At 44.3% G+C, this 24827-nt stretch overlaps 1 protein-coding gene across 1 annotated transcript in view; it reads right to left on the reverse strand.

Annotated features, from left to right (window-relative positions):
• SNCA (synuclein alpha) overlaps positions 1 to 24267 on the reverse strand; it is a 97165-nt gene extending 72898 nt beyond the window's left edge. Inside the window, exons 1-4 of the mRNA XM_050944074.1 lie at positions 23822 to 24267; positions 19613 to 19758; positions 12314 to 12355; positions 1037 to 1182 (exon numbers count right to left, since the gene is read on the reverse strand). Coding sequence (XP_050800031.1) covers positions 1037 to 1182; positions 12314 to 12355; positions 19613 to 19733 — 309 coding nt within the window. The 5' untranslated portion in view covers positions 19734 to 19758; positions 23822 to 24267. The remainder of the gene's footprint in view (positions 1 to 1036; positions 1183 to 12313; positions 12356 to 19612; positions 19759 to 23821) is intronic.
• Positions 24268 to 24827: the final 560 nt, after the last annotated feature.

Below are 24827 nucleotides of genomic sequence, written 5' to 3' on the forward strand. Positions count from 1 at the left end.
ATCATTAAGAAGTCATCATCTACCAACAGTTACCACAATTTTATATCTGAGATCATACTTTTTCTCTGGTGTAAGTACAGAAATATAATGACACTGAATCAGATACCAAAATATGGGAACTGGTGGCATAGGACAACTGATAATGGCAGCCTCTGGGCTGAAACAAAAATAACTGCAATTATTTTTACACAACACCCTAGAAAAGAATCTGACCTGCAGAGATCAGAGAAGTTCAGAGGCAGCTTTGAGTTTATCTTATTATAGGTACAGAGGTAGCAGTCTGCTGCAAAGTTTAGGTTTGGATCAAAATTTTCTTAACATTTGAGCTTGCCAATGTAATTAACGGGTGAGCGTATGTTACACCGCTCCTTCTGTGCTCAATCCACAGAGGATATGAGTTGGCCCTTGAACTCAAGTTGTAGTAGCTTATGCAATGTTTCTCAAACTTTTGTACTGGTGACCCCTTTCACAAAGCAAGCCTCTGAGTGCGACCCCCCTTATAAATTAAAAGGACTTTTTTATATATTTAATACTATTATAAATGTTTGAGGCAAAGCTGGGTTTGGGGTGGAGGCTGACATCTCACAACCCCCGCAGGGGTCCCGACCCCAGTTTAAGACTCCCTGAGCTTATGCTTTTAGCTCTGGAGGTCACTTATTCAATCCCCAAAATGACAGCCATGATATACAGTTCCAGCATTCTAGTTTGACCCATCAGAAGGCATTCGGGATCATCCTTAATGTACACTTAAATGTTTTGTAGGCTGAGATTTTCACAGGAACCAGAAAGGAGCAACCAGCTCAACTCCCATTGAAGCTCCTAACTTCCTCAAGCCCTTTGCTTCTTCATTTCTCATTCATGTAGCAGTGTAAACCTCACTACATAAATATGCCTCACCAGATCAAGAGACAGACATACATGCCTGCTCCAGCTATCACCACCACCCAGGTCCTTTACATTGGTGGATTCACAGAGGTCCCATTGATTTGGTCACTTCCTCACCTTCAAAAATAAACATCTGGTAACTAACACAAACCTGTTTGGCCAACTGATCCTTCTTGACTAAGCCAGTGGCTGCAGCAATATTGCCTGCTCCTTCCACTGTCTTCTGCGCTACTGCCGTCACTCCCGTCACCACAGCTCCCCCGACATTAGACACTTGTTCTTTGGTTTTCTCAGCCACTGTAGAAAAGCAAGAGATTAACAATACATTACAGTACTGGGAGATGAAGGTTAGTCAGGGAATGAGAGGATAAAGTGGCTTATTAATACAGAAGCCGACAGTGCAGCATCCATGGATAGACAGTGAGACTATTACAATTTCTGTACATCCCAAGTGAATCATAAGCAATGAAACATCATCATTCGATCATACAAATAGTGGTAGCACAACTAGAATTAAGGATCGATTCGTGGCCCAACTGTTGTTGCTTGGTAAGGCTTTACTGACCACATTCATTCATTCATTCAGTTTTCAGGTTATACTGTGCGGGACAGAGGTTATTTATTATGCCCTTTATTATGCCCATCTACATTTCATAACATTTACGTTCAATGCAATGCAAAAAACACATTTTGATTAGTTCACAGAACACACTGACTGTATGTAACTGCTAATCACAAACAATTCAGTGAACTAGTCAAATTCCAGTTATTAATTTCTCAGGATTTTTAAAAAATATTTTCTTAATAAACAGGAGCAATTGTTTCTCAGCCTGTAAGTAACATTCTGAAGACCTTGTTCTCAGACAAAGGGTTATATGTATCTTTACTCCAATGTGGGGTTTTAAGCCCAGGTCACACAAAAAAATAAATACAAACCAAACCAAAGCTATCAAAGCAAACTAAACTAGTGGCCAGACCCATGGCTCTAGAGAGACGGCAATATAATTACCCTATATACACATCAATAGTTCTCCATTCTGTCCTGTGGAATCTTACAGTGAACTTTCTGGTCATTCACTCCCAAAGGCGCTCCCGCACGAGCAGCTTTCACTGTAGTGAAGTCAATCTAGAAAGCAGGATTAGGACCATAGGACTCCATGCTTTAAAGATACAGGCCCAGATTTTCAAAAGAGCTCATCTCCCACTTAGTCACCTAAACAAGGGTCAGACTTTCAAAAGTGATCAGCATCTAATGTGGTGGCTTCTCTTGGAAAATCTATCTGGCCATTTATTTCAGTGGCCAAATGATCTCTAAACTCTTCTGAAAATCTGGCCCACAAGATGTATCCACACCCACAATTTTACTAGTAAAATAACAGAAATCAGACCTAGCTGTACCCTGTAAGTAGGGTGACCAGATAGCAAATGTGAAAAATCGGGACAGGAGGTGGGGAATAATAGGAGCCTATATAAGAAAAAGACCCAAAAATCGGGACTGTCCCTATAAAATCGCGACATCTGGTCACGCTACCTGTAAGTGGTGCACAGACTCACTACTCTTCTTTTGGCAATGTTAATTTCTTTCCAGCAATTAGATGCCTTCAATTTCTTATGGAAAGAATTTCAGCTTCCTGTATCAAATGGCTCATTCTACAGATTACTATAAGCGATTATACAACATCAATAGACAATAGCTGGGGGGGAAACAAACAAACAAATGTCCCCATTAGAAAATTTTATTATCAAGTTAGGTAATAAAGGACAGCTTGTGGGAAGTATATGCAAATGAAGCAGACTGTGAAGAACTTCAAAAAGATCTCACAAAACTAAGTGATTGGGCAACAAAATGGCAAATGAAATTTAATGTGGATAAATGTAAAGTAATGCACATTGGAAAAAAATAACACCAACTATGCATACAATATGATGGGGCTAATTTAGCTACAACTAATCAGGAAACAGATCTTGGAGTCATTGTGGATAGTTCTCTGAAGATGTCCACACAGTGTACAGAGGCAGTCAAAAAAGCAAACAGGATGTTAGGAATCGTTAAAAAAGGGATAGAGAATAAAACAGAGACTATCTTATTGCCCTTATATAAATCCAGGGTATGCCCACATCTTAAATACTGTGTACAGATGTGGTCTCCTTATCTCAAAAAAGATATACTGGCATTAGAAAAGGTTCAGAGAAGGGCAACTAAAATGATTAGGGGTTTGGAATGGGTCCCATATGAGGAGAGATTAAAGAGGCTAGGACTTTTCAGCTTGGAAAAGAGGAGACTAAGGCAGGGTATGATAGAGATATGTAAAATCATGAGTTGTGTAGAGAAAGTAAATAAGGAAAAGTTATTTACTTGTTCCCATAATATAAGAACTAGGAGCCACCAAATTAAATTAATGGGCAGCAGGTTTAAAACAAATAAAAGGAAGTTCTTCTTCAGCAGCACACAGTCAGTCTGTGGAACTATTAGCATAGCTGTATTGACTTCAATCAAATCATGCAGATTTACACTATTTAAAGATCTGCCCAATTAATTCTGTTCACTGACAAAACAAGGAAAAATATACTGAAGTATGGGGCCCCACAGTTGTACTAATGTAGTTGTGATATACAATGGCTCGAACACAATGCCATTATTAAAACCACATTTCTTAGGTTGCATTAAGGTGACAACAGTTGATGTATAGCAAGGGTGATTACCTACTGACTACAGTTGCTAATGTTACAGTGTATAGAGAAAGCCTTCTCTCTGGGCATATGTTTTCTTTTCCTGAAAAGGGATGCATTTCTCTTCAGGAAAGGCTTAGTACATACATGCAAACAAGGAAAAGGGACAAGGAATCTGACTGCTGTCACTGGTTTTAGTAATATAATCATAAAATATATAATAAAGATGGGAACCAGAAGAGTAGCTACAGAGTTCACTATAGAGTATCAAGGTTAACTTGACAGAAGACACACAATAGGTGCCATTAAAGAGATTTACTGTTTACTGTGGGACGATATAAACAGCTTGTTACAATCTACTGGAGAAATTGTTGCATTAGGTCCATATTTAATAGCACTCAGTGTATGTAAAGAAACAGGAAGACAAACTAACAGAAATGTACAGCGTAATTGCATCCTGCTGGCTTAGAGGGAGAAGAATAAAACACAGTGCACAAGAAAATGATAATGCTGAGCATTGAACATGATGTGCGCCTGCCTCCATGTACACAATTGAAGGCTTGAGAATACCCCATCTGCCAGTTTCTCTCTTACTATCTCAGACACCACTGCCAAATCATTAGTCTGGGCTGGGATACAGAACTCGACAATCATGAGTGGCTGCTGAATAGTTTTCCTGGGGAAAGCTGCTTTCTCCGGGAAAGCTGCTTTCTCCAGAGACAAATATTCATTTGAAGTGCTTCCATCTCAAAACAATAAGCAGAGCTGATTTCTGCAGAACATGAGTAAAGTATGCCACCCAAAGCGTGTTCACTCCCAGAAATACAATGTTAGTATTATACTGGGTTTGCCAAGAATAGCTTTTAGCTAATATTCAGGTATAAAAATTTCAAAAGCATGTACGTGAGGCTTAAGCCCGATTTTTAAAAGCAACTTAGTGCAGATTTACAAATGTGCCTGAAGATGCTGCTAGGTATCAAGTGGGATTTTCAAAAGCACCTACACAGGTTAGGTGTCTCCCACTAAGTCATAGCGGCCCATCCTTTGGCATTAGACCAGGTGCTAGAGATGCTGAGACAAAGATCTCTCAGATTCCTTCACATAAGTGCAGCAAACTGCAGTTGTGGAGAAGATGTCAAAGTGCACATCCCCTCCTCTGCTAAAAGCAGAGAAAGACTGAGCGAGCATTTCCTCTTATCTGCTTGTAAGGAATAAGGATATGATTACAGGGAACTGGTTAGCCTTTAAGTTGATGGGCTCATATTGCCTATCCCAAGCCCTCACAGTTTCCAGAGCCCATGTTGCTTATTGAAAGAAATGGGCAATACAAAAGTCAATTTTCCCTCAGAAACCAAGATTCCTGCTCAGGCACCAGTTACAACAGAACTACAAGGTAGTTCTATGCACCACCAGTAGGTGCATCAAAGAGTTGTCTCTTTTATTACCCTGGAACTCCTCAGGGACCCTAACTCTAAGGAAGAACCATCCAAACCACACAAGCTTCCGTTTGATATCATTTTACTATCCATACTAAATAACATTTTAATAAATCACTTTACTATCCATACTAAATAACAAAACAAAAGCACACATGTTTATTTGGTTTGTTTATAAACATAAACAAATCAAATTAGAATGAAGTGGATTAATATCAAATTAAGCTAATCAGGTTGATCAAACCATTTCCTATGTTAAATGCTACGTAGTAATTTAGACTCTATGTAGCAGTCTTGTTAAGCTATCAGCCCCCCCAGTAATACAACAACAGCACGCTTAGACAGCGAGGGTCCGTAGTGCCAAATATCCATGGCCACATTGTACAGCTTTATTCTACATGTCTAAAAGCCCCACGGGGTTATTGCAGATCTGGTGCAGACAAATTAATCATGGACAATCACATGGCTGCTGCCAGTCCATGGCTGAGCAAAGTCCCCTCAAGTTGATCTCCAAGGCAGGTAATCTGACTAAAAAATGCCAACCAGCAGTGACTGATTATGAAGTCAGTCATCTCCAGGCCATTTCTCAATAATACATCCCTATTACTGATAAAATCAAACCATCTTATGCCCAGTACTAGCAGCTGACAATGTATATTAAATGCCTCAAGCCTTATGATGCTAATCAAGATATTTGCTGTATCAGCTATTTGACTGGAACCTGAGAGTCAGAATTACTCCATGGTGAAGCTAATGTTGAGAGTACACTCTGAAGCTATTTAAGGCAGCTTGCCTGAATTATTGGCTAAGTAATAGTCAGTTTCTTCCCTTCTAGTTCCAACACAGGGTTACATGAAATATGCCAATGCACTTCAAGATGACACAACTCATTACATTTAATATTTCAATCACACATTTAAATTAAAATAGCATGATTTATCAGGATTAATTTCCATGGACTGGTCTACAAGACACCTTATTAGCATATATTATACAATCATTAGCTATAATTAAATCCAAATCTGAATTCATCCACTATCTTTGCTTTCCAGACCAATTGTTCAGATACCAAAGATTCATTTCTTAAACCCAATTTCCCCGGTTTGTACTGGAGGGAGCAAGTTCTCTAGTCACTTACTCCATATGAAACTATACTGCTTTACTTTAGAACCTGTGTTCTCCAGATTTTTGTAAGGGGACTGTTATCCCCTTACTAATATTCGGTGGGGATGTTTTGGTTGCTAGTTCCCAGCACTAAAAGGGGAGGGATCGATGGCAAATCAGGACCCTGAGACTGACAGTCCCCAGGAACAATGGCGAGAGGCCAATGCTCCAGGTCAGCCTGATTGACAGGGCAGGCAGGCTAATCAAAGAGACAGAAGGCCAAGGTGGGTCCCGTCCTCCCTGTGAGCTGGAATTGCCTGGGTCAGATGGAGTAGAGGCCCAAGCTAAGGTGCTAGGAGCAGAGCTGCAGCCCAAAAAGCCAGAGCACAGCCCAGAGAGAGAGACCTGCCCAGAGTGTGGAGCTGCAGCAACCAGAGCCAGAGGGGCTAGACAAGCGGCCCAGGAAGCAGGTGAGAGCTGAGAGAGAGTCACAGAAGCAGCCTGCAGAGCAGACCTGCCCTGGGAGCAGAGCCGTAACAACCGGAGCCAGAGAGGCCAGAGAAGCAGCCCAGGGAGCTGAAGGAAGAGAAGCAGCAGCAGCAGCTGTGCTGAGGCAGAGTGGAGCTGGGGCTGGAGCAGTCTGGAGCTGGGTGCGGTGAGCAGCTGCGGAGAGCGAGGGGGACCCTGGGCAGTGGGCCCAGCACAGGGAGATGCCTCAGCCAAGAGGCTTTGCAGGCCAGACTTGGAGGGGGATCGTAACCCTGACAGAGCGGGGGTGACACTGGGGAGAAGGGTCCTGCCACCCAGAGCCTGAGAGAGTGTGGCCACCGCCAGAGCAAGTGTCCAACCCACAGCATCCCTGCAGCACAGCCAGGGCCTGAGAAGAAGGCCTGGGACCTACAAGGAACAGACTGTGAAGTGCCCTGATGTCCAGAGACACTGTTTGTGATGGTCCCTGCCACAGAGCGAGGTGATGTGTTTTCCTTTAACCTTTCCCATTTTTCCTTATTCTTTTTTAAAGTTAATTGTTAATTAAATAACTTGTATTTGCTTTAAATTGTATGATGTGATCAGTGGGTCAGGGAGGTGCGCAGTGCAAAGAGAGTACCCCGGAGTGGGGACACCCTAGCCCCTGTCCTGGGTAACCACAGCAGGGTTGGGGGTTGAGCCCCCCAGGAATCCTGGGCCCAGCCTTGTTGGGGTTATGAGGACTCTGCCAGACAGGAGAGTGGAAAGGGAGCCCTCAAGGGCAGGGAGGCCTCTGGGTAAAGGAAGTGGGAGCGAGGACTCAGATCCTTTTGCTAGCCCACTTCACCGGGGTAGTGCAGAAGCCAGGAAAGTTCCCCACAATAGCGGGACCATTCCCCCACTTACATAAGGTAGAAAGTTTGCTCTATTCACTATAATTGTACAAAGTTACTACTCATTTCATATTTTTAATTTACATTCAACAACCCAAGTCCATTACTGGAGCTTAACTGCACAGAATTAAACAAAAATATTATGGAATTACTATCAGTAACCCTAAGCCTTGTCCATTCAGCTTGGTGTCAGCCATTTCCTGAGCCGAATGAGGCCTATCATTAGTCAGTTATGATGTTCCAGTCTGGTTTGCCAAAAATAAAATTTTTATGGTCAATTTTTTTCACAGAAGTAGCATTTAGCGGAACTGATGCCCTTGTGTTTTGCATCATTGTCCATGTTCTTTGTCTTACAAACAAAATTTAACATATCCCCCAAAAAAACCTCTCAAACATGTAATGCATCCAACTGGAATCCCCTTTCTCATGAATATCAGAGATAGACTGGTACTCACAGGATTCATAATGAATCATTTCTACTTTCTTCATGATAGGTGGCTTTAATCCCTACTAGGCTGCTGCACAAAAAGATTCTAATGTTGCCACAAATTCCACAGGTTCACAAAGTGTTCTTGGACTTTTCAAGTTCAAGTCCAGTTGGTCATCATCGCCATCACTTTTTTATCTGGATGCCCATGCTGGTTGTCTGGATATACCACACATCAGACACACAAGTCACCACAGATCCTCTGCTAGTTCAAGTGGAGTTTCCTTTTCTTCCTCCTGTTAACCCTTAACTCAGCTCTGGCCAGCTTAGATTGATGTCAGGCTGCAAACCTTATATCAAGGACTTGTACGGACTCAGAATGCCTCGGCATGTGTCCTAAGGCTAAATTTTGCAGCATTGTCAGAGCTGGTTGCTTAGCTGTAGTTTTAGTTTAGCTGCTAAAACACCCTCCTTGCTTATTCCTCAACCATTCATTTGGCATATGATGTTAAACAGGGCTAAATAAGCCTCCCAATATGTTTTTCTTCGAAAATGTAGACTTCGTATAGTTGAGCATCAATCAACTGCTATTTGTCTCCTCTAGGCTTCTCTGTGGGGCAGTAGGCAATAGAAAAAGTCTTTGTCTTACTCCAAACTTCTTTCTTTTCTAATTCCTTATCTGAGCTATTAACTTTCACAGTGGTCTTCAGAACCTCTGAAATTCTTGCTCAGGTATTTTCACAGGCCTTTAAGTGAGTGTTTATGCTGCAGTTGGAAGTGTGTCTATAAGCATGCATAGACAGACATGCCCTAGATCTGCTCGAGATAGCTTGCTAAGAATAGTAGTGTTGATTTCGTGGCACAGACTAGCCACCCAAGTACCAGTCCGCTGTACCCCACAGTCAGGTGGCTAGCTCATAACACCACCCACGCCACATCATCTTCACTGCTATTGTTAGACTGAGGCCATGTCTACATCTAAAATTTTGCAGCGCTGGTTGTTACAGCTGTATTAGTACAGCTGTATAGGGCCAGTGCTGCAGAGTGGCCACACTTACAGCAACCAGCGCTGCAAGTGGTGTTAGATGTGGCCACACTGCAGCGCTGTTGGGCGGCTTCAAGGGAGGTTCCGGGAACGCGAGAGCAAACCGCGGCGAAGCTGGTCTCCTTTCCCGGTTTGCGCTCTCGTTCCCCGAACCCCCGAACAAGCAGGTCTCCTTCCCTGCGGTTTGCTGGGTGGTTCGGGGAACGCGAGAGCAAACACGGGAAAGGAGACCAGCTTCGCCGCGGTTTGCTCTCGCGTTCCCCGAACAAGCAGGTCTCCTTCCCTGCGGTTTGCACGGTGGTTCCGGGAAACGCGAGAGCAAACCGCGGCGAAGCTGGTCTCCTTTCCCGGTTTGCTCTCGCGTTCCCGGAACCACCCAGCAAACCTCAGGGAAGGAGACCTGCTTGCTCGGGGTTCGGGGAACGCGAGAGCAAACCGCGGCGAAGCTGGTCTCCTTTCCCGGTTTGCTCTCGCGTTCCCGGAACCACCCAGCAAACCTCAGGGAAGGAGACCTGCTTGCTCGGGGTTCGGGGAACGCGAGAGCAAACCGGGGAAGGAGACCAGCTTGATTACCAGAGGCTTCCTCAGGTATGCTGGGATACCTGCTTATTCCACGGAGGTCAAGAAAAGCGCTGGTAAGTGTCTATATTTGATTACCAGCGCTGGATCACCAGCGCTGGATCCTCTACACCCGAGACAAAACGGGAGTACGGCCAGCGCTGCAAACAGGGAGTTGCAGTGCTGGTGGTGCCCTGCAGATGTGTACACCTCCTAAGTTGCAGCGCTGTAACTCCCTCACCAGCGCTGCAACTTTCTGATGTAGACAAGCCCTTAGTGTGTGTCTGTCTGCCAGAGTTGGGAGGCACGCACGCAGCTGCAGTGTAAATATTCCCCATGTCAATTATTCCAACGAAGGTTAATTGCGTGGAATTCAGTGTACTATGCAGATTTTTCAAACAGCTGAAAAGCTTAAGTCCTAACTGCCCTGTGTGGATATCCTAGAGTTTCACTGACTTTGCATCTTACTGATTATTGCACCATATTGCTTCCTGATTTTTGCCTTACCACACCTGTTATTGTTCAAATCAATTTAATGCACACATTCACTGACTTTTAAACTGTACAGCTAATAACGCCATGTGCATGCCCCATGAAGCCTATTTTTCAAATTGTAAAGTGCTAATGTTGTTGAAATAGACTGTACGTGTGCAAAGTACAATTTTCAAATCTTCATAACTGTGACAAATTCAAACCAAATTTCATGACAATTTTGAAAGGCACTTCTCCCAAAAGGCAATTTTCCTACCAGCTTTTAGCTTCCTATTCCTGCCTACTTCAGTGCCAGACCTGATTTTTCTTAAAAATAAAATCACAATCATTTTAATAATGGGAGAAATGTTATTTTCCCCTCTCATTCAAAAATGGCTGAACTGTTTTTGCTCAAAATTTCAAGGGAAAAAAAATCATCCCCAAAAAGAGACCAATTTGGTAAATTTCAGGCTAAAAAGTGATAGTTTTGTAAAGTTCTGAGCAGTTGAAAACAGAGCAATAGAATGTAAATGCTTAGGCACCTTTATCCGCATCTGCTAGCTAGAACTCCAGTTTCAGATAGATTAAATGGATTAGGCCCAGGGTAGGCAACCTATGGCATGTGTGCCAAAGGCAGCACACGAGCTGATTTTCAGTGGCACTCTCACTGCCCGGGTCCTGGCCACTGGTCTGGGGAGCTCTGCATTTTAATTTAATTTTAAATGAAGCTTCTTAAACATTTTAAATTTTTTATTTACTTTACATACAACAATACTTTAGGTTTCAGAGTAGCAGCTATATTAGTCTGTATCCGCAAAAAGAACAGGAGTACTTGTGGCACCTTAGAAACTAACAAATTTATTTCAGCATAAACTTTTGTGGGCTACAGCTCACTTCTTTGGATGCATAGAATAGAACACACAGACAGGAGATCTTTATACATACAGAGAAAATGAAAAGGTGGAAGTATGCATACCAACAGGAAGAGTCTAATCAATTGAGATGAGCTATCATCAGCAGGAGAAAAAAAAACTTTTGAAGTGATAATTGAGATGACCTATAGAAGGTGTGAGGAGAACTTAACATAGGGAAATAGATTCAATTGGTGTAATGACCCAACCATTCCCAGTCTCTGTTTAAACCTAATTTAATTGTATCTCATTTGCATATTGATTCGAGTTCAGCAGTCTCTCTTTGGAGTCTGTTTTTGAAGTTTTTTTTGTTGCAAAATTGCCACCTTCAAGTCTGTCACTGAATGGTTAGAGAGGTTGAAGTGTATATAATAGACTTATAGAAAGAGACCTTCTAAAAACATTTAAATGTATTACTGACACGTGAAACCTTAAATTAGAGTGAATAAATGAAGACTCGGCACACAGCTTCTGAAAGGTTGCCAACCCCTGGATTAGACAAACACAAGATCACCTGCTGTATACAAATTCAGACAGGTATAGCTCTACAGACATATGAAGAAAATTGGGAAAATATGACTTCCACTCTTCCTTATGGACCCAAACCAAAGCCCCATGAAGTCTGTGGGACTCTTTCCGTTGATTTTCATAGGCATTGGATCAGGCCTTATGAGTTCAATTCTACTGTGTTCCTTCATATATTGAAATGGTGCCAAGAGAACCATCCTCCAGTTCCATATCCTCTAGTGCCAGGGAAGAGTTTCAAACCCTATGACTCATTCAGGTTTGAGAACAGTACAAGAAAAAGAAGTCATGGCTAGGATCAAAAAGCAAAGGTGCCACCTGTGATACAGATCCCAGATGTATTCTCCTCTGGGGCCTTGGTAGATCTGCAGAAGGTGAAAGCACACATCACAGCAGCTCCAGCATTGCCTAAACACTCCACCACTCATTGACTGCTGATACTGGTCTCTACTGTATGCTTCAAATGCTCCCTACTTTCCTACAGCCTTTCCTTCCCACTCTGCACAATCCCACGTACGAGTGACCTCCTGACCACCAAATTCTGCATCCTCCACTCCCAGCCATCTGTCGTGTTCGTCCCAGTCCCTAATCCCCAGGTAGCATCAGCACTCTCATCCCAGCCCCCAAGCCAACCGTCACCCACTTTATAACACCCTCATCCCCCAAATCATCCGACTGATACACAAGCATCCCACTCCACCCCATATCCCCCAAATACATTTCCTTTCACCCTCTCCCACATTTGACACCTGGTGCCCTTCCTTGCCCATGCTCAAGGAGAAAGAGACTTGCCCAAACAAGGCTGTCAACCTCTATGGTGCAGGCTGTGCAAAGACGAAGACCCCATTTAACAGATTATGACAAATCAGCCATCCGATTTTGATAAAAAGACAGTTGAAATAATGTGCATGTGTGCTTACCTGTTGTGACACCATGAACAACTCCATCCCTAGTCCTGGAACCTAAACAAAGCAAAAATCATTTTGTTATGAGCATTGGAAATACCAGTTGGCAAATACTGGTACAAGTGAGTGGGTGATGGGAAAGCAGTAAATATAGCACAGCTAGATTTTAATAAATCATCTCACAAAATGTCTCACAAAATGCTTAAAATTAATTCAAATCTGGCTTGATGTAAGCAATGGCATAAGGACTGAAGATCGCCTGGAGAACCATCAATAAAGGGTGAAGATAAGTGGCAACGTTTTGAGTTGTTGAGTGGGGGAAGCATCCATGTTAGTTGTTCTAGTAAACAGCTTGTTAAGTAAGCACCCAATCCCGCAAAGACTTTTGCACATGAATAACCTCACTCATGTGAGCAGTTCCACTAAAGTCGCACATGCATAAAATTACTCATGTGTGTAAGGCAGTGTAGCCTCAGGACCCGGCAGTTAGCATATGTGACTTACAACTCAATCCTGCAGTCTTTACTCTGGTCTTAATCAGGGGGGAACTGCAAAGAGTGAGGGCAGGAAAATGATATAAAAGGGCCTAGTGGTAATAGAAACATGGTCATGAAATTCATTTTGGAAAAATGCAAGCTAATATTTCTGTGGGAAGTAATCTGAAACAAATGGTTTAATGAGAGTGGAATCTAGAAAACAGTTATGCTGAGAGACACCTAGAGATAACAGTGAGCAGTAATAGATATAATACAGGACATGAGTGTGTAGTGTGATGTGGCAGCCACAAACACCAAACCAATTTTGGAATGCATATGCAAATGTATCCTGGCTCTTTAGGGAAAAATCCTGTATTGGGAAGGAAATGGGCTCTGTTTCCGTTGAAGTCATTGGTAAAACTCCCATTCACATCAGTGGGAGCAGAAATAAACCAGTCAGGGAGTGCTTTTGAAAATCCCACCCTCAATGTCTTTTTCCATTCCGGACTTCTAGTTCTCTGGTTCTATAACTTAGCTACACACGAAGGGGATGAGCCCATCTCTGGCCTGTCACGCTTAGCAATTTACAGTGCAGAGAACGGGTATGTGATGCATGCCATGGAAGCCAAAGTAATAGCCTTATAATGCCATTGGACTAGGTCTTTGAGGGACAGTATTGAGATCTAAATTTTAAAAAGCATTTAGTTTCTTTATTATGCATTATTATATAAGAAAACATTTTCCCAAAGAGTTAGTATTTAGAGACTTCTAGCTGTGTTATTTTATTAATTTGGATAATTTTTATGTATCACACACAGAGTATATGCACGTTATTGTATGTACAGGGCTTTTCAACAGTGTGTATGTGCATTGTTTCTTTAAATCTGTAGTAGGAAGCCAAACAAGAGGATCTGGGGAAAATTCTAGGCAGAAGCTCTACAGTGAAGCAGCAAGAAAGTAGCATTAAGTTTAACATCGATTTCCTTATTCTAATAAAGTTTCTTGTTTAGTGTTAGAAGAAAGAGACCGTCAGTGATTCTTAGAGTTGTCACATTAGGGCACCACACTAATATAAATGTAAATATTGTAGAACAGCACATAGTTTCCATCAGCATTATGTTTCATACTTTACTGGTGCCAGTTTGTTAAACCTAAACCCTGGGGGTTTATTATCTGTACTATCAGATTTATGAACTTTTACATCATTGAAAATGTCTTGTTACTAAAGAGTAAGAGCAGAATAAGAATCACGTGAGAGAGAGAGAATGAATGATTTCTTTGTGTCATGTGAAATGACTTCATGCTCTAGCCTGGAAAATGAAGATGCCAGACTTGCCTGGGGTACTTTGGAGAAGATTGTCTCTCTGTCTGAAAATGAAGTAAATAGCTAATGATCAGAACAAAGGGTGAAGAAATGGTGTCCTTTCCTCTTTATATTCATTCTTCAGTTTGTGCAAGGAAAAACACAAGAGCTGGGTTTCTGAGCTATCTGATTAAAAACAAAGCGGAAGAAGTCCTTTCAGTGTGTAAGGATTCAGCTTAGGTCATCAGGGCTTGATCCTGCATTTCATAGGTACTCTGGCCTCAATCCAGCAAAGCACGTTTCACTTTAAACATACAAGCAATTCTATTGACTTGTAGAAAGGGCCTACAAAGCACTTCACTGGCTTCAATAGAACAATTCATGTGCTTACAATTGAGCACATGCTTAAGGGCTTTGTTGGATTGGAGCCAGAGTGCTCACCCCCTTGCTGGATTGATTCCCTAGCCACTATGGGCTAAATCCTTCAAGTGACATACTGTACATAAGTACATAAGAGCCTGGTAATGATGTTTAACTGTTCAACTGGGGTGGAGAGAGATGGGGTAAAGCAGCAAAAAATCCTCACAGAGGAATTCTCAACTGCAGATATCTCCAGAAAGGAGTATACCATATATCTTGATTCTTACCTCACTTACACTAGCATTACACAGGTATAATTCCACTAACTTCAGTGAAGTTAGTCCTGATTTACACTACTACAACTGGGATAAAGAATCAGGTCTGTGGGGAGTGGGCCCATTGCCCACATGAGAGTTTGGCCAGTGGATCCACCCAAAGTACAGATTCTTATAAGCAAATTCATACTTGGCAGTTAGTAGCCAGCTATCTATGCAGTTTTCCTGGCTTCACACTTCATGTTCATACCTTACTTGTGCTGTGTTGTAACACAGCTTCTCTTTTTCTTAGACTGTGCTCAGTGTCAGAATACAGTTCTGTAAGGACAACGGCTCAATTCTGTGGGACAAATTCTGGCTGGAGAAGCACAGGGGCTCACCTAAGTAAAGTTGCAGCCAGTAGTGGGAGCATATAATGGAAAGTGGCTGTCTTTACTCTGGCCACTCCTCATGCTCTATCTGACAGGAGCCGTGAAAGGGTGATAAAGGGCATGAACTAGCAGTCAAGAAACATGGTCTGCATGTACTATCTGATAAAGCAATGGCCTCTCTGCACAGATTACACAATTCAGGCAGAATAGTGCCACACATGCACACTACTTTTCCTGTATATTCTGTTCATGTGACCACACGGGGGTGGGGAGAGGGGGTGGACATTACTCTTGTTTTCAGGCACTAGCCAGAATATGGACCACCGGAAGAAGAGTAAAAAATAGTAGCTACCACCCTTCCTTCCCATTTCAACAGTATTTGTCAGCACTATTAAACTTAAGTAGCTATTTTCTGTGTTGGCCATGAGGCCTAGTCCTGCAAGGCATTAATTTCTGAGCACTTCTTTACAGGTGCCGAGTATTCTCAGCACTTCACTGAATTGGGGCCTCATTCAGATATAGGGCTGGCTAAGGCCCTTTCTGCAGTGGTGTATACACCACTTTAAGCAACAGCTGGTTGGGGACAGGGAAGCATGACCCCACTGGAGAGAAGGAGATATTATTGCTTCTGCTTCTGAGTGTTCCTATAGGGAACTGTTTCCACAAGGACTTTAGCAGGGATTAGGTTGCTCATTATTCCAACAGACAGAATTGGAATATCGTCGCTATCTCACTAGCTTTTCTACTGCCAAAGAAAAACAACATATGTCTTGAGAGAAGGCTGCAACAGAGGCTTTTCTATGATCTAAACAATATGGGGAAGGTACAGTTTTGTAGCTATGCACCTGCTGTGGGTCAGATCAAATCTATACAAATATGAACACCAGAGTTTGAGTACAGTGGAGAGTAGGAGCTGACCAGGAGAGGATCCATTCTCAGCTACCTGATACTGAGCTAGCCAGGCCAAATGTAAGTTAAAGCTGCAGAGGGGGGCACTTTGTCCTACACCAAGATCACACACAAGCAGAGAAACCAGAGAAACAAAGCTTCACTCTACCACATGCCATCTCCTGACAAGCCCCATCCCTTTCCCTGGTGATAGTGAAAGCCTGAGGCCAAGATTAGCACACTGCAGTCCCTGATTCAGAGCATCAAAGCTATAGTCAGTCAGATTAAATTACTCTTACTTGCATTGAGTAGTACCACACTCCTTACACCATCTCACTGAAATCAGAATCTAGCCCTTACTCACTTAAATGAAATTTGCATAAAGATAAACATGGTTAAGTAATCCATATTTAGCTTCCTAAACTCAGATGTGCAAAGCACCCATAACTTCTAATGAAGACAATGGGACTCAAGTTTAAACAATCTGGCCTGAGTGACTTGCACAGACCATGCAGCAAACCAGTGGCAGAGCAGAAACCAGAACCCAGGTTTGGTTGCTGAATCCCAGTCCCCTTCTCTTAGTAACCACTAATCAGCATGGTTCCTTTGTATGTTATACCATAACTATGAAGGATCTGATGCAAATCAGTGTAGCTCCATTGATTTCACTGGACCTATGCTGACGCACACAAGCTAAGACTCTGAACACAGAGGGTAAGAAAAAAGCTAACTCAGGGCCTAATCCAAAACCATCCGGGAGGGCTTTCCAATGACTGCAACTAACATTGAATCAGGTACTAAGAAAGGAGGAAACAAACAATGGGAGAGGAGAACAGCATTCAGCGTGAAGATAAGAAGAAGAATAAAATCCAAACTTTCTCAAGTCTTCCATAGCCCTCTGACCCACAGATAGAAATATTCCTTTGTGCCCTAGAAGATTAAGCCATTACAATGATTCCACTTCTTCCTAGACAATGGATATTTTCCAATGGGATTCTCTTACTATTTTTTTTTGCACTAGATATTTTTTACAATGCTCTGAATAACAGGTAGCTGTAATTTGGACAGAAAAAACTTTAGCTTCTCGTTAATTCCTCCCCAAGAACTGATGGCAAAGAGTCATTGACTAGCTGACTACTGAATTTAAAAATTACTATCGAGACCCTCTCAATTCTGTTCTTAACAGAGTCTTTTCGGGAAGGTATCAACCAGTAGCATCAAAGAATCCTGTGGCACCTTATAGACTAACAGACGTTTTGGAGCATGAGCTTTCGTGGGTGAATACCCACTTCTTCAGATGTATTCACCCACGAAAGCTCATGCTCCAAAACGTCTGTTAGTCTATAAGGTGCCACAGGATTCTTTGCTGCTTTTACAGATCCAGACTAACACAGCTACCCCTCTGATACTTGAAACCAGTAGCATGACAGAACTCATTTGTAATGCACCCAGTTATAGCTGCAGCTCCACATAAAGCCATGTAGAATGAAAATCCTCAACTGCTTCAATGCATTTTACTCCATTATAAATGAGTTCCACTGTACTAATCCTTTAGGAATTTAGCAATTCTCCTCCTCTTCCTCTGATCTGGCTGAACAGGAGAAAAGAGAAGTTACCACTGCCCTGTGCTGGGGAGGTAAAAAGAGGAATACATGGCTTCCCTTTTCACATCCGAGCATGAAGGAGAATCAGGCCAACCTAGATCAGCTGATATTTTTAACTACAATTCCAACCAGGGAAGATGCACATCCAGAGGCAATACACACGAGCTATCATCACTCATGGGCTGAAGGAGAGTGGATCTTTTGCCAGTAGCTCCTTACCTGTTACAGTGAAATTACATATATGTTTATGTTTCCTTTATGAAAGAAATCAGTTCAGTGTGGGATCACTCCTGCACTATTATTAATTGTTAGTATACAGACCCTAACCCCAACAATTCACAATCTAAGCATATCGAAGACCATGGGAATTTTGCCATTGATTTCACTGGAAGCAGGATTGGGTTTCAGCATTCCTAGTATCACAGCAAATGGAAACGGCATGAAGATTAACTCAGCATACATTTTGTAAGCATACCTAATAAAAAGAAATCATGGAAGTGCTATCATGATTTACAAGGAAATAAATCATACACCACTGAAAATTAATAATAGACAATGAAATACTGAAAGGTATTCTGATAATTGTGCAAAAATGCCTACATACATTGAAACATATATTCCTTTTACATTTAGTTTGCAAAATTACTGCTTTCTGTGTTTACCCAGGAATGGAATTTGCTATTGCTTAACTGGAAAAGAATGTTCAAGATGGGCTAAAATGTGTAGTCTAATGTATCTGGAGCAGAAATAATTTGTTCAAAAATAATGCTAACCTGGAAGGGTATTGGGATTTGGGTGAGGGGAGGGGGAAGAAGTGTGTAGCAAACCCAACACTTCCATATCAAGGAAATTATTCCAGTTTTCAACCACCCTCTGAAATCTGTGCACAACTCCCTAGGTACACACAGCATCTGTACCAGTATTTACCTATAAAACCATGAAAAAAGAGAAAGGACATACTGAAAAGAATATATTATTTCGTTCATATTTTTCCATCACCTAATTTAACTTAGGAGGAAACAGAGGCATATGTTTATTTTAACTAACCAACCATTTAATCATCACATGTTTTACAGGCTCTTCCTATGAATTTTTCATCATAGCCTTTGGAAGACACAGTTCTCTAGAGCTAGGAACCTGCTAAGCAACTAGGATAAACCTGTGGTTAAAGCATTGGACAGGAATTTGAAATGTGAATTCTATTCCCAGCTCTGCACAAGCTCCCTGTGTGACATGGGCAAGTCACTTAATATCCCCTTGTCTCAATTTTCCCATTTGTAAGAACAGTGTAATAATTCCCCTATCTCAAAGGGTTGCTGTGGTCATTCCTTCACGATCCATGGAAGGAAGGTGCTGTGGGCCTGCAATGTAACAAGTATCCATTAAGGAAACTCAGTCAAAGGCGGTAAGGGAATGAGATGCTTGTACACAGAATGATGAATATCAGGAATCTTTATTTAAAATCTTGAAAAGCAACTGATTATATTTCCTTCTAACTATTGAATCCTTTTTGCTTTATACAGTGAGGAAGGATAGGGTTGGATAAATTGCCAAATTAACTGACTTTTTCTTAAAAATAAAACTCCTTAAAATCCGCATTCAGTAGCATTCTGGTTATAAAGCCACCTGTCACTCTGTCTTTGTATATTGTTCATTACTGTAGCAGCCTGTGCGCCCTTAAACTGTTAGGGCTCTTGGACAGTGAGCCACATTTTTTTGGCACATCTCCTATAGTACAGTGCCATGTATAGCACAGATCTATGATATGGTACTATAGTTTTAGCACGATGCTAACATAACGGGTGGCTATCAACAATGCAATGACACACCAATGGATTTAGCAATAATTATTGTCCATCTTTACAGAGGTTTTACTTCCAGACTTAGAACTCAATTCTGATCTCATTTCCATTGCGGTAGCTTTATTATTGAGTTACTCTGTACTTATAGCAAGGTAACTCTGGATCCTTGTCCCTTCACTGATCATTCAGTTCAGCAAACAAGTTAAAAGCAATTTGTTTTCTATTGCCCACCTACCTACGTAGAGAACGCCCTCTTTCGTCTTTCCTGCTGCTTCTGCCACACCCTGTTTGGTTTTTTCTGCTGCTGCCACAACTCCCTCTTTTGCCTTGGAAAGCCCTTTCATGAATACATCCATGGCTAAAGATTTTCTTTACAGAGCACTAGGGGGAAAAAATAAGAAACATTTTGAATAAGAAAATATTTTTCAGAAGGGAAGACTGTTCAAACTGACTGGAACCTTATTTATAAAAAGACTTTGTCTGTCAATCATCTATACCCACATATTATCTATCTACAGACATACATAGCTGTAGCTATACATAGAAGTATTCAATATTTCATGCAGAATAAAAGTGGTTCAACAAGTGAATACGACAATAAGTGCAATTCTTCAAACAGCCTTCATATTTTCAGTTTTCTCACATTCTACTACACAAAAAAGTTTAACAGTGTTGCAGACACACATCAGGTTTATGCTGTACTCTCACAAACCAAGTAGGACAGGCTTATCCTTTGAAAAAACAGCCATATAAATGAGGAGGTGTCAATTTACTGTAGATAATAATCCATTTCTGACAGGGAGGTGCACTGGTTGATTCTTGATTCTTTGATTCTTGACTGAGACACAATTCCCACTGAAGTGAATGGGAGTTTTGTTCCAAGGACTGCAGGATTTAGGTCTTTGATTAGATGATATTCCACATCTCCTCATTCAGAGGCACCAGTGTGGTTAAAAACACACCATCAACTTAAAAACTAAACTAAACAAAACAGAAATCACACTTCTCCCTGAAAATTGTTTACCTACTATTATTACAAGTAACCCCTATTATAATTATATTGCATCCCTATATTATATTATTACGTCCCTTCTAGCCTTAGAATCTATGAATCTACGAACTGAAAGAGATTAAAGAAAAAAAATCTATTTTCCCTATATGCTTGCTTAGTGCATCTGACAGCATTTTGCAATAGTCGGTTTCTCTTCCCAACCTGTGTAATCAGTTTCCCCTGTTATTTGTGTGAGGCTTTCGGGTGGCAGAAGGGGTGAAAAAGTCATTTATAATAATTTTATAAAGGAAAATGTGACAGTAAAGCCACAGATATTGGCAAGTGGTTTCAGGGGCAGGTGTGGGACCAGGAACTTCATTTAAGACCTTAAAACAAAACAATCAAACAAAAAAACCTAGCAGTGTCCCTTTAACAAATTAACTCTTGATCATTTATTTCTCCACCCACATACAGAATAAGAGTCTGCTGATGCCGGAACCTCCCTTTTTCTTGCGATGCTGAGTAGGAAGAAACATCTGCAGCCACCACTACCAACTTGTGATCATTTAAATGCGAAAATGAAAAATAGGAGCGAGATTTGTGTCTCATTAACACACACTGCAAAATCTGTCACCCTTCCCACAGAAAGAGAACAGCTTTCACATTGCTGTAAATAGGAATCTCAGTTTAAATGCACGAGATATCTCTCTCTCTCTCTCTGCCTGTCAGACAATCTCTTTGGGAGCTACTAGGGTGAGGCAAGATCTAACCAGACTTGACACTCATCCTTATCCGCAGGGGATATCTCCAATTCCTTTTGATGAGACCCGCCCTCCCCCCAGAAGGATGCAGCTAACAGGACACTGTCCTAGCGGAAATGACCCTGAACAGAGAGAGGGGGGATGAGACATCTCTGTGCACGGGTGCAGCTACAGTTCAGATGACAATGCCTTCCGTCCCTTATCCCCCCGGCTCCCGAAAGTTGCACTATTGGAGCACTTTAATTGCCTCCATGGTGAAGAAGCTTGAGGCGGGACTAAGCGGTGGGTAAAAGCGAAGTTTGTGGAACACATGCTGGGTGTGGGAAAGGAGGCAGGCTCCTGCTGGGATCCACGGCAAATCCCCGCCTTGGGGCAGCGCCACCCCCGAGAGAACCCACAAGGAAGTGGGGAGGAGAGCACCTGGCCCCACCCAGCACTGCCCACCCTGCTACACATTCACCGCAGCTGGGGACAGGCACATACGGACCCAGCCGCCCAGAGAGACAGGATCATACAGGCACGTATAGCCGGGGTCACACGGAGACAGGGCAGGGCGCCAGGATCATACAGGCACATACACCCCAGGTCACACAGAGACAGGGCAGGGCGCCAGGATCATACAGGCACATATAGCCCGGGTCATACAGAGACAGAGCAGGGCGCCGGGATCACACAGGCACATATAGCCCGGGTCATACAGAGACAGGGCAGGGCGCCGGGATCATACAGGCACATATAGCCCGGGTCATACAGAGGCAGGGCAGGGCGCCGGGATCACACAGGCACATATAGCCCGGGTCATACAGAGACAGGGCAGGGCGCCGGGATCACACAGGCACATATAGCCCGGGTCATACAGAGACAGGGCAGGGCGCCAGGATCATACAGGCACATATAGCCCGGGTCACACGGAGACAGGGCAGGGTGCCGGGATCATACAGGCACATATAGCCCGGGTCACACAGAGACAGGGCAGGGCGCCGGGATCACACAGGCACATATAGCCCGGGTCATACAGAGACAGGGCAGGGCGCCGGGATCATACAGGCACATATAGCCCGGGTCACACGGAGACAGGGCAGGGCGCCAGGATCATACAGGCACATATAGCCCGGGTCACACGGAGACAGGGCAGGGCGCCGGGATCATACAGGCACATATAGCCCGGGTCACACGGAGACAGGGCAGGGCGCCGGGATCATACAGGCACATATAGCCCGGGTCACACAGAGACAGGGCAGGGCGCCGGGATCATACAGGCACGTATAGCCCGGGTCACACGGAGACAGGGCAGGGCGCCAGGATCACACAGGCACATATAGCCCGGGTCATACAGAGACAGGGCAGGGCGCCGGGATCACACAGGCACATATAGCCCGGGTCACACGGAGACAGGGCAGGGCGCCAGGATCATACAGGCACATATAGCCCGGCTCACACAGAGACAGGGCAGGGCGCCAGGATCATACAGGCACATATAGCCTGGGTCACACGGAGACAGGGCAGGGCGCCGGGATCATACAGGCACATATAGCCCGGGTCACACAGAGACAGGGCAGGGCGCCGGGATCACACAGGCACATATAGCCCGGGTCACACGGAGACAGGGCAGGGCGCCGGGATCATACAGGCACATATAGCCCGGGTCACACGGAGACAGGGCAGGGCGCCGGGATCACACAGGCACGTATAGCCCGGGTCACACGGAGACAGGGCAGGGCGCCGGGATCACACAGGCACGTATAGCCCGGGTCACACGGAGACAGGGCAGGGCGCCGGGATCACACAGGCACATATAGCCCGGGTCATACAGAGACAGGGCAGGGCGCCAGGATCACACAGGCACATATAGCCCGGGTCATACAGAGACAGGGCAGGGCGCCGGGATCATACAGGCACATATAGCCCGGGTCACACGGAGACAGGGCAGGGCGCCGGGATCATACAGGCACATATAGCCCGGGTCACACGGAGACAGGGCAGGGCGCCAGGATCACACAGGCACATATAGCCCGGGTCATACAGAGACAGGGCAGGGCGCCAGGATCACACAGGCACATATAGCCCGGGTCATACAGAGACAGGGCAGGGCGCCGGGATCATACAGGCACATATAGCCCGGGTCACACGGAGACAGGGCAGGGCGCCAGGATCACACAGGCACATATAGCCCGGGTCACACAGAGACAGGGCAGGGCGCCGGGATCACACAGGCACATATAGCCCGGGTCACACAGAGACAGGGCAGGGCGCTAGGATCATACAGGCACATATAGCCCGGGTCACACAGAGACAGGGCAGGGCGCCGGGATCATACAGGCACATATAGCCCGGGTCACACGGAGACAGGGCAGGGCGCCGGGATCACACAGGCACGTATAGCCCCAGCATCCTGTCTCTCTGGCAGACTGGATCTATAGGGGTCCCTCTTCCCTCTCAGGGGTCCCTCTTCCGCAGGGACAGGCACGTACAGCTCCACCCAACACACGAGCAGCCCCACACCCATGCTTCAACGAGAGACTTTTTCCGCTTCGCCCAAACTACCCCCCCAATCCCTCCACCCCCCCCCAAAAAAAACCACCTGCGTCGGGAAGGATCCCCGAGCCCGGTTCACCCGGGGGGACAAACCCTGGAGCATCCAGGCGCCCCCACCCAGCGCTCCATCCGTCCGGGAGGGGAGCAGGTTACTCACCGCCGGCCGGCCGGGGTTTTCAACCTGCAAACGCGTCAAAACTGGCACCGAAGGGAGGCGAGCGGTGCACAGCAGGGAGTGCCGGGGGAGCTGCCCGCTCTTCAGCACATCCCCGACAAAGCAGGCGGAGGGGAGGCGGAGAGAGAGTCCAGCATCTAACGCACTCAGGTCCCAGCTCCACAAGCAGAGAGTGAGGAGGAGAAGGGGAGGAGGAGAGCGGGGGTGGGATGCTCATCCACTTTCAGCGCGCGAAGCAAGCCCCTCTCCCTCCTTCCCCACCCTCCTGGCCTGATTTGCCAGAGGGAGGAGAGAGCCAGCCCCACACTCCCATCCTGGGGGGCACACACTGCTCCTGAAGGCACGAAGCCTTCTCCAGGTCCACTCCCGCATTCACTATTCCCCTGCCCACCACCCCCTCCTGAGCCTGAAATGGGGCGAGGGTGGGGAGAAGAGAGGGACAGCGCAATGGCTTCAGCACCCGCACGCCTCCTGACTGCTAATGGGATTGGCAGTGGAGAGTTTGGTCCACACAGCTATTTTTAGCCCTTTGCCTACTCTCAGGAGCGGCTGGCTCCTTGCTGCCATGTAGACATACCCCTAGAGACTGGGTGAAAATAATATTTCACGGTGCTCTCACTGTTGTGGATGGCAGTGGCTCGGCATGGTGTAGGCAATCATTAGCTTCCTTTGATTCATTAACTATGAAAAGGCCTTTATAGCCTCGAGTTCAATGCAATATTAAAGGCGCTTGCAGAGTGGGACATTGATACTCAGTACATCAGTTTATTGAAGGAAGCGAATACTGGATGTACAGCAGACATTACTCTCCTTAAAACTCCCCTCCGCATCCCAGTAGAGAAAGGCGTAAAGCAAGGAGATACGATTTCACCGAAACTATTAACAACCTGCCTCAAAATGGTTGTGAACAAGATCCATTGGAGGAGTGGTGTTAACACATATGGAAAATGGTTATCTCATCGCAGATTTGATGATGACATTGTACTAA

Source organism: Gopherus flavomarginatus, chromosome 3, assembly GCF_025201925.1.
Source record: "Gopherus flavomarginatus isolate rGopFla2 chromosome 3, rGopFla2.mat.asm, whole genome shotgun sequence".
In the NCBI taxonomy this organism is placed as follows: Eukaryota; Metazoa; Chordata; order Testudines; family Testudinidae; genus Gopherus; species Gopherus flavomarginatus.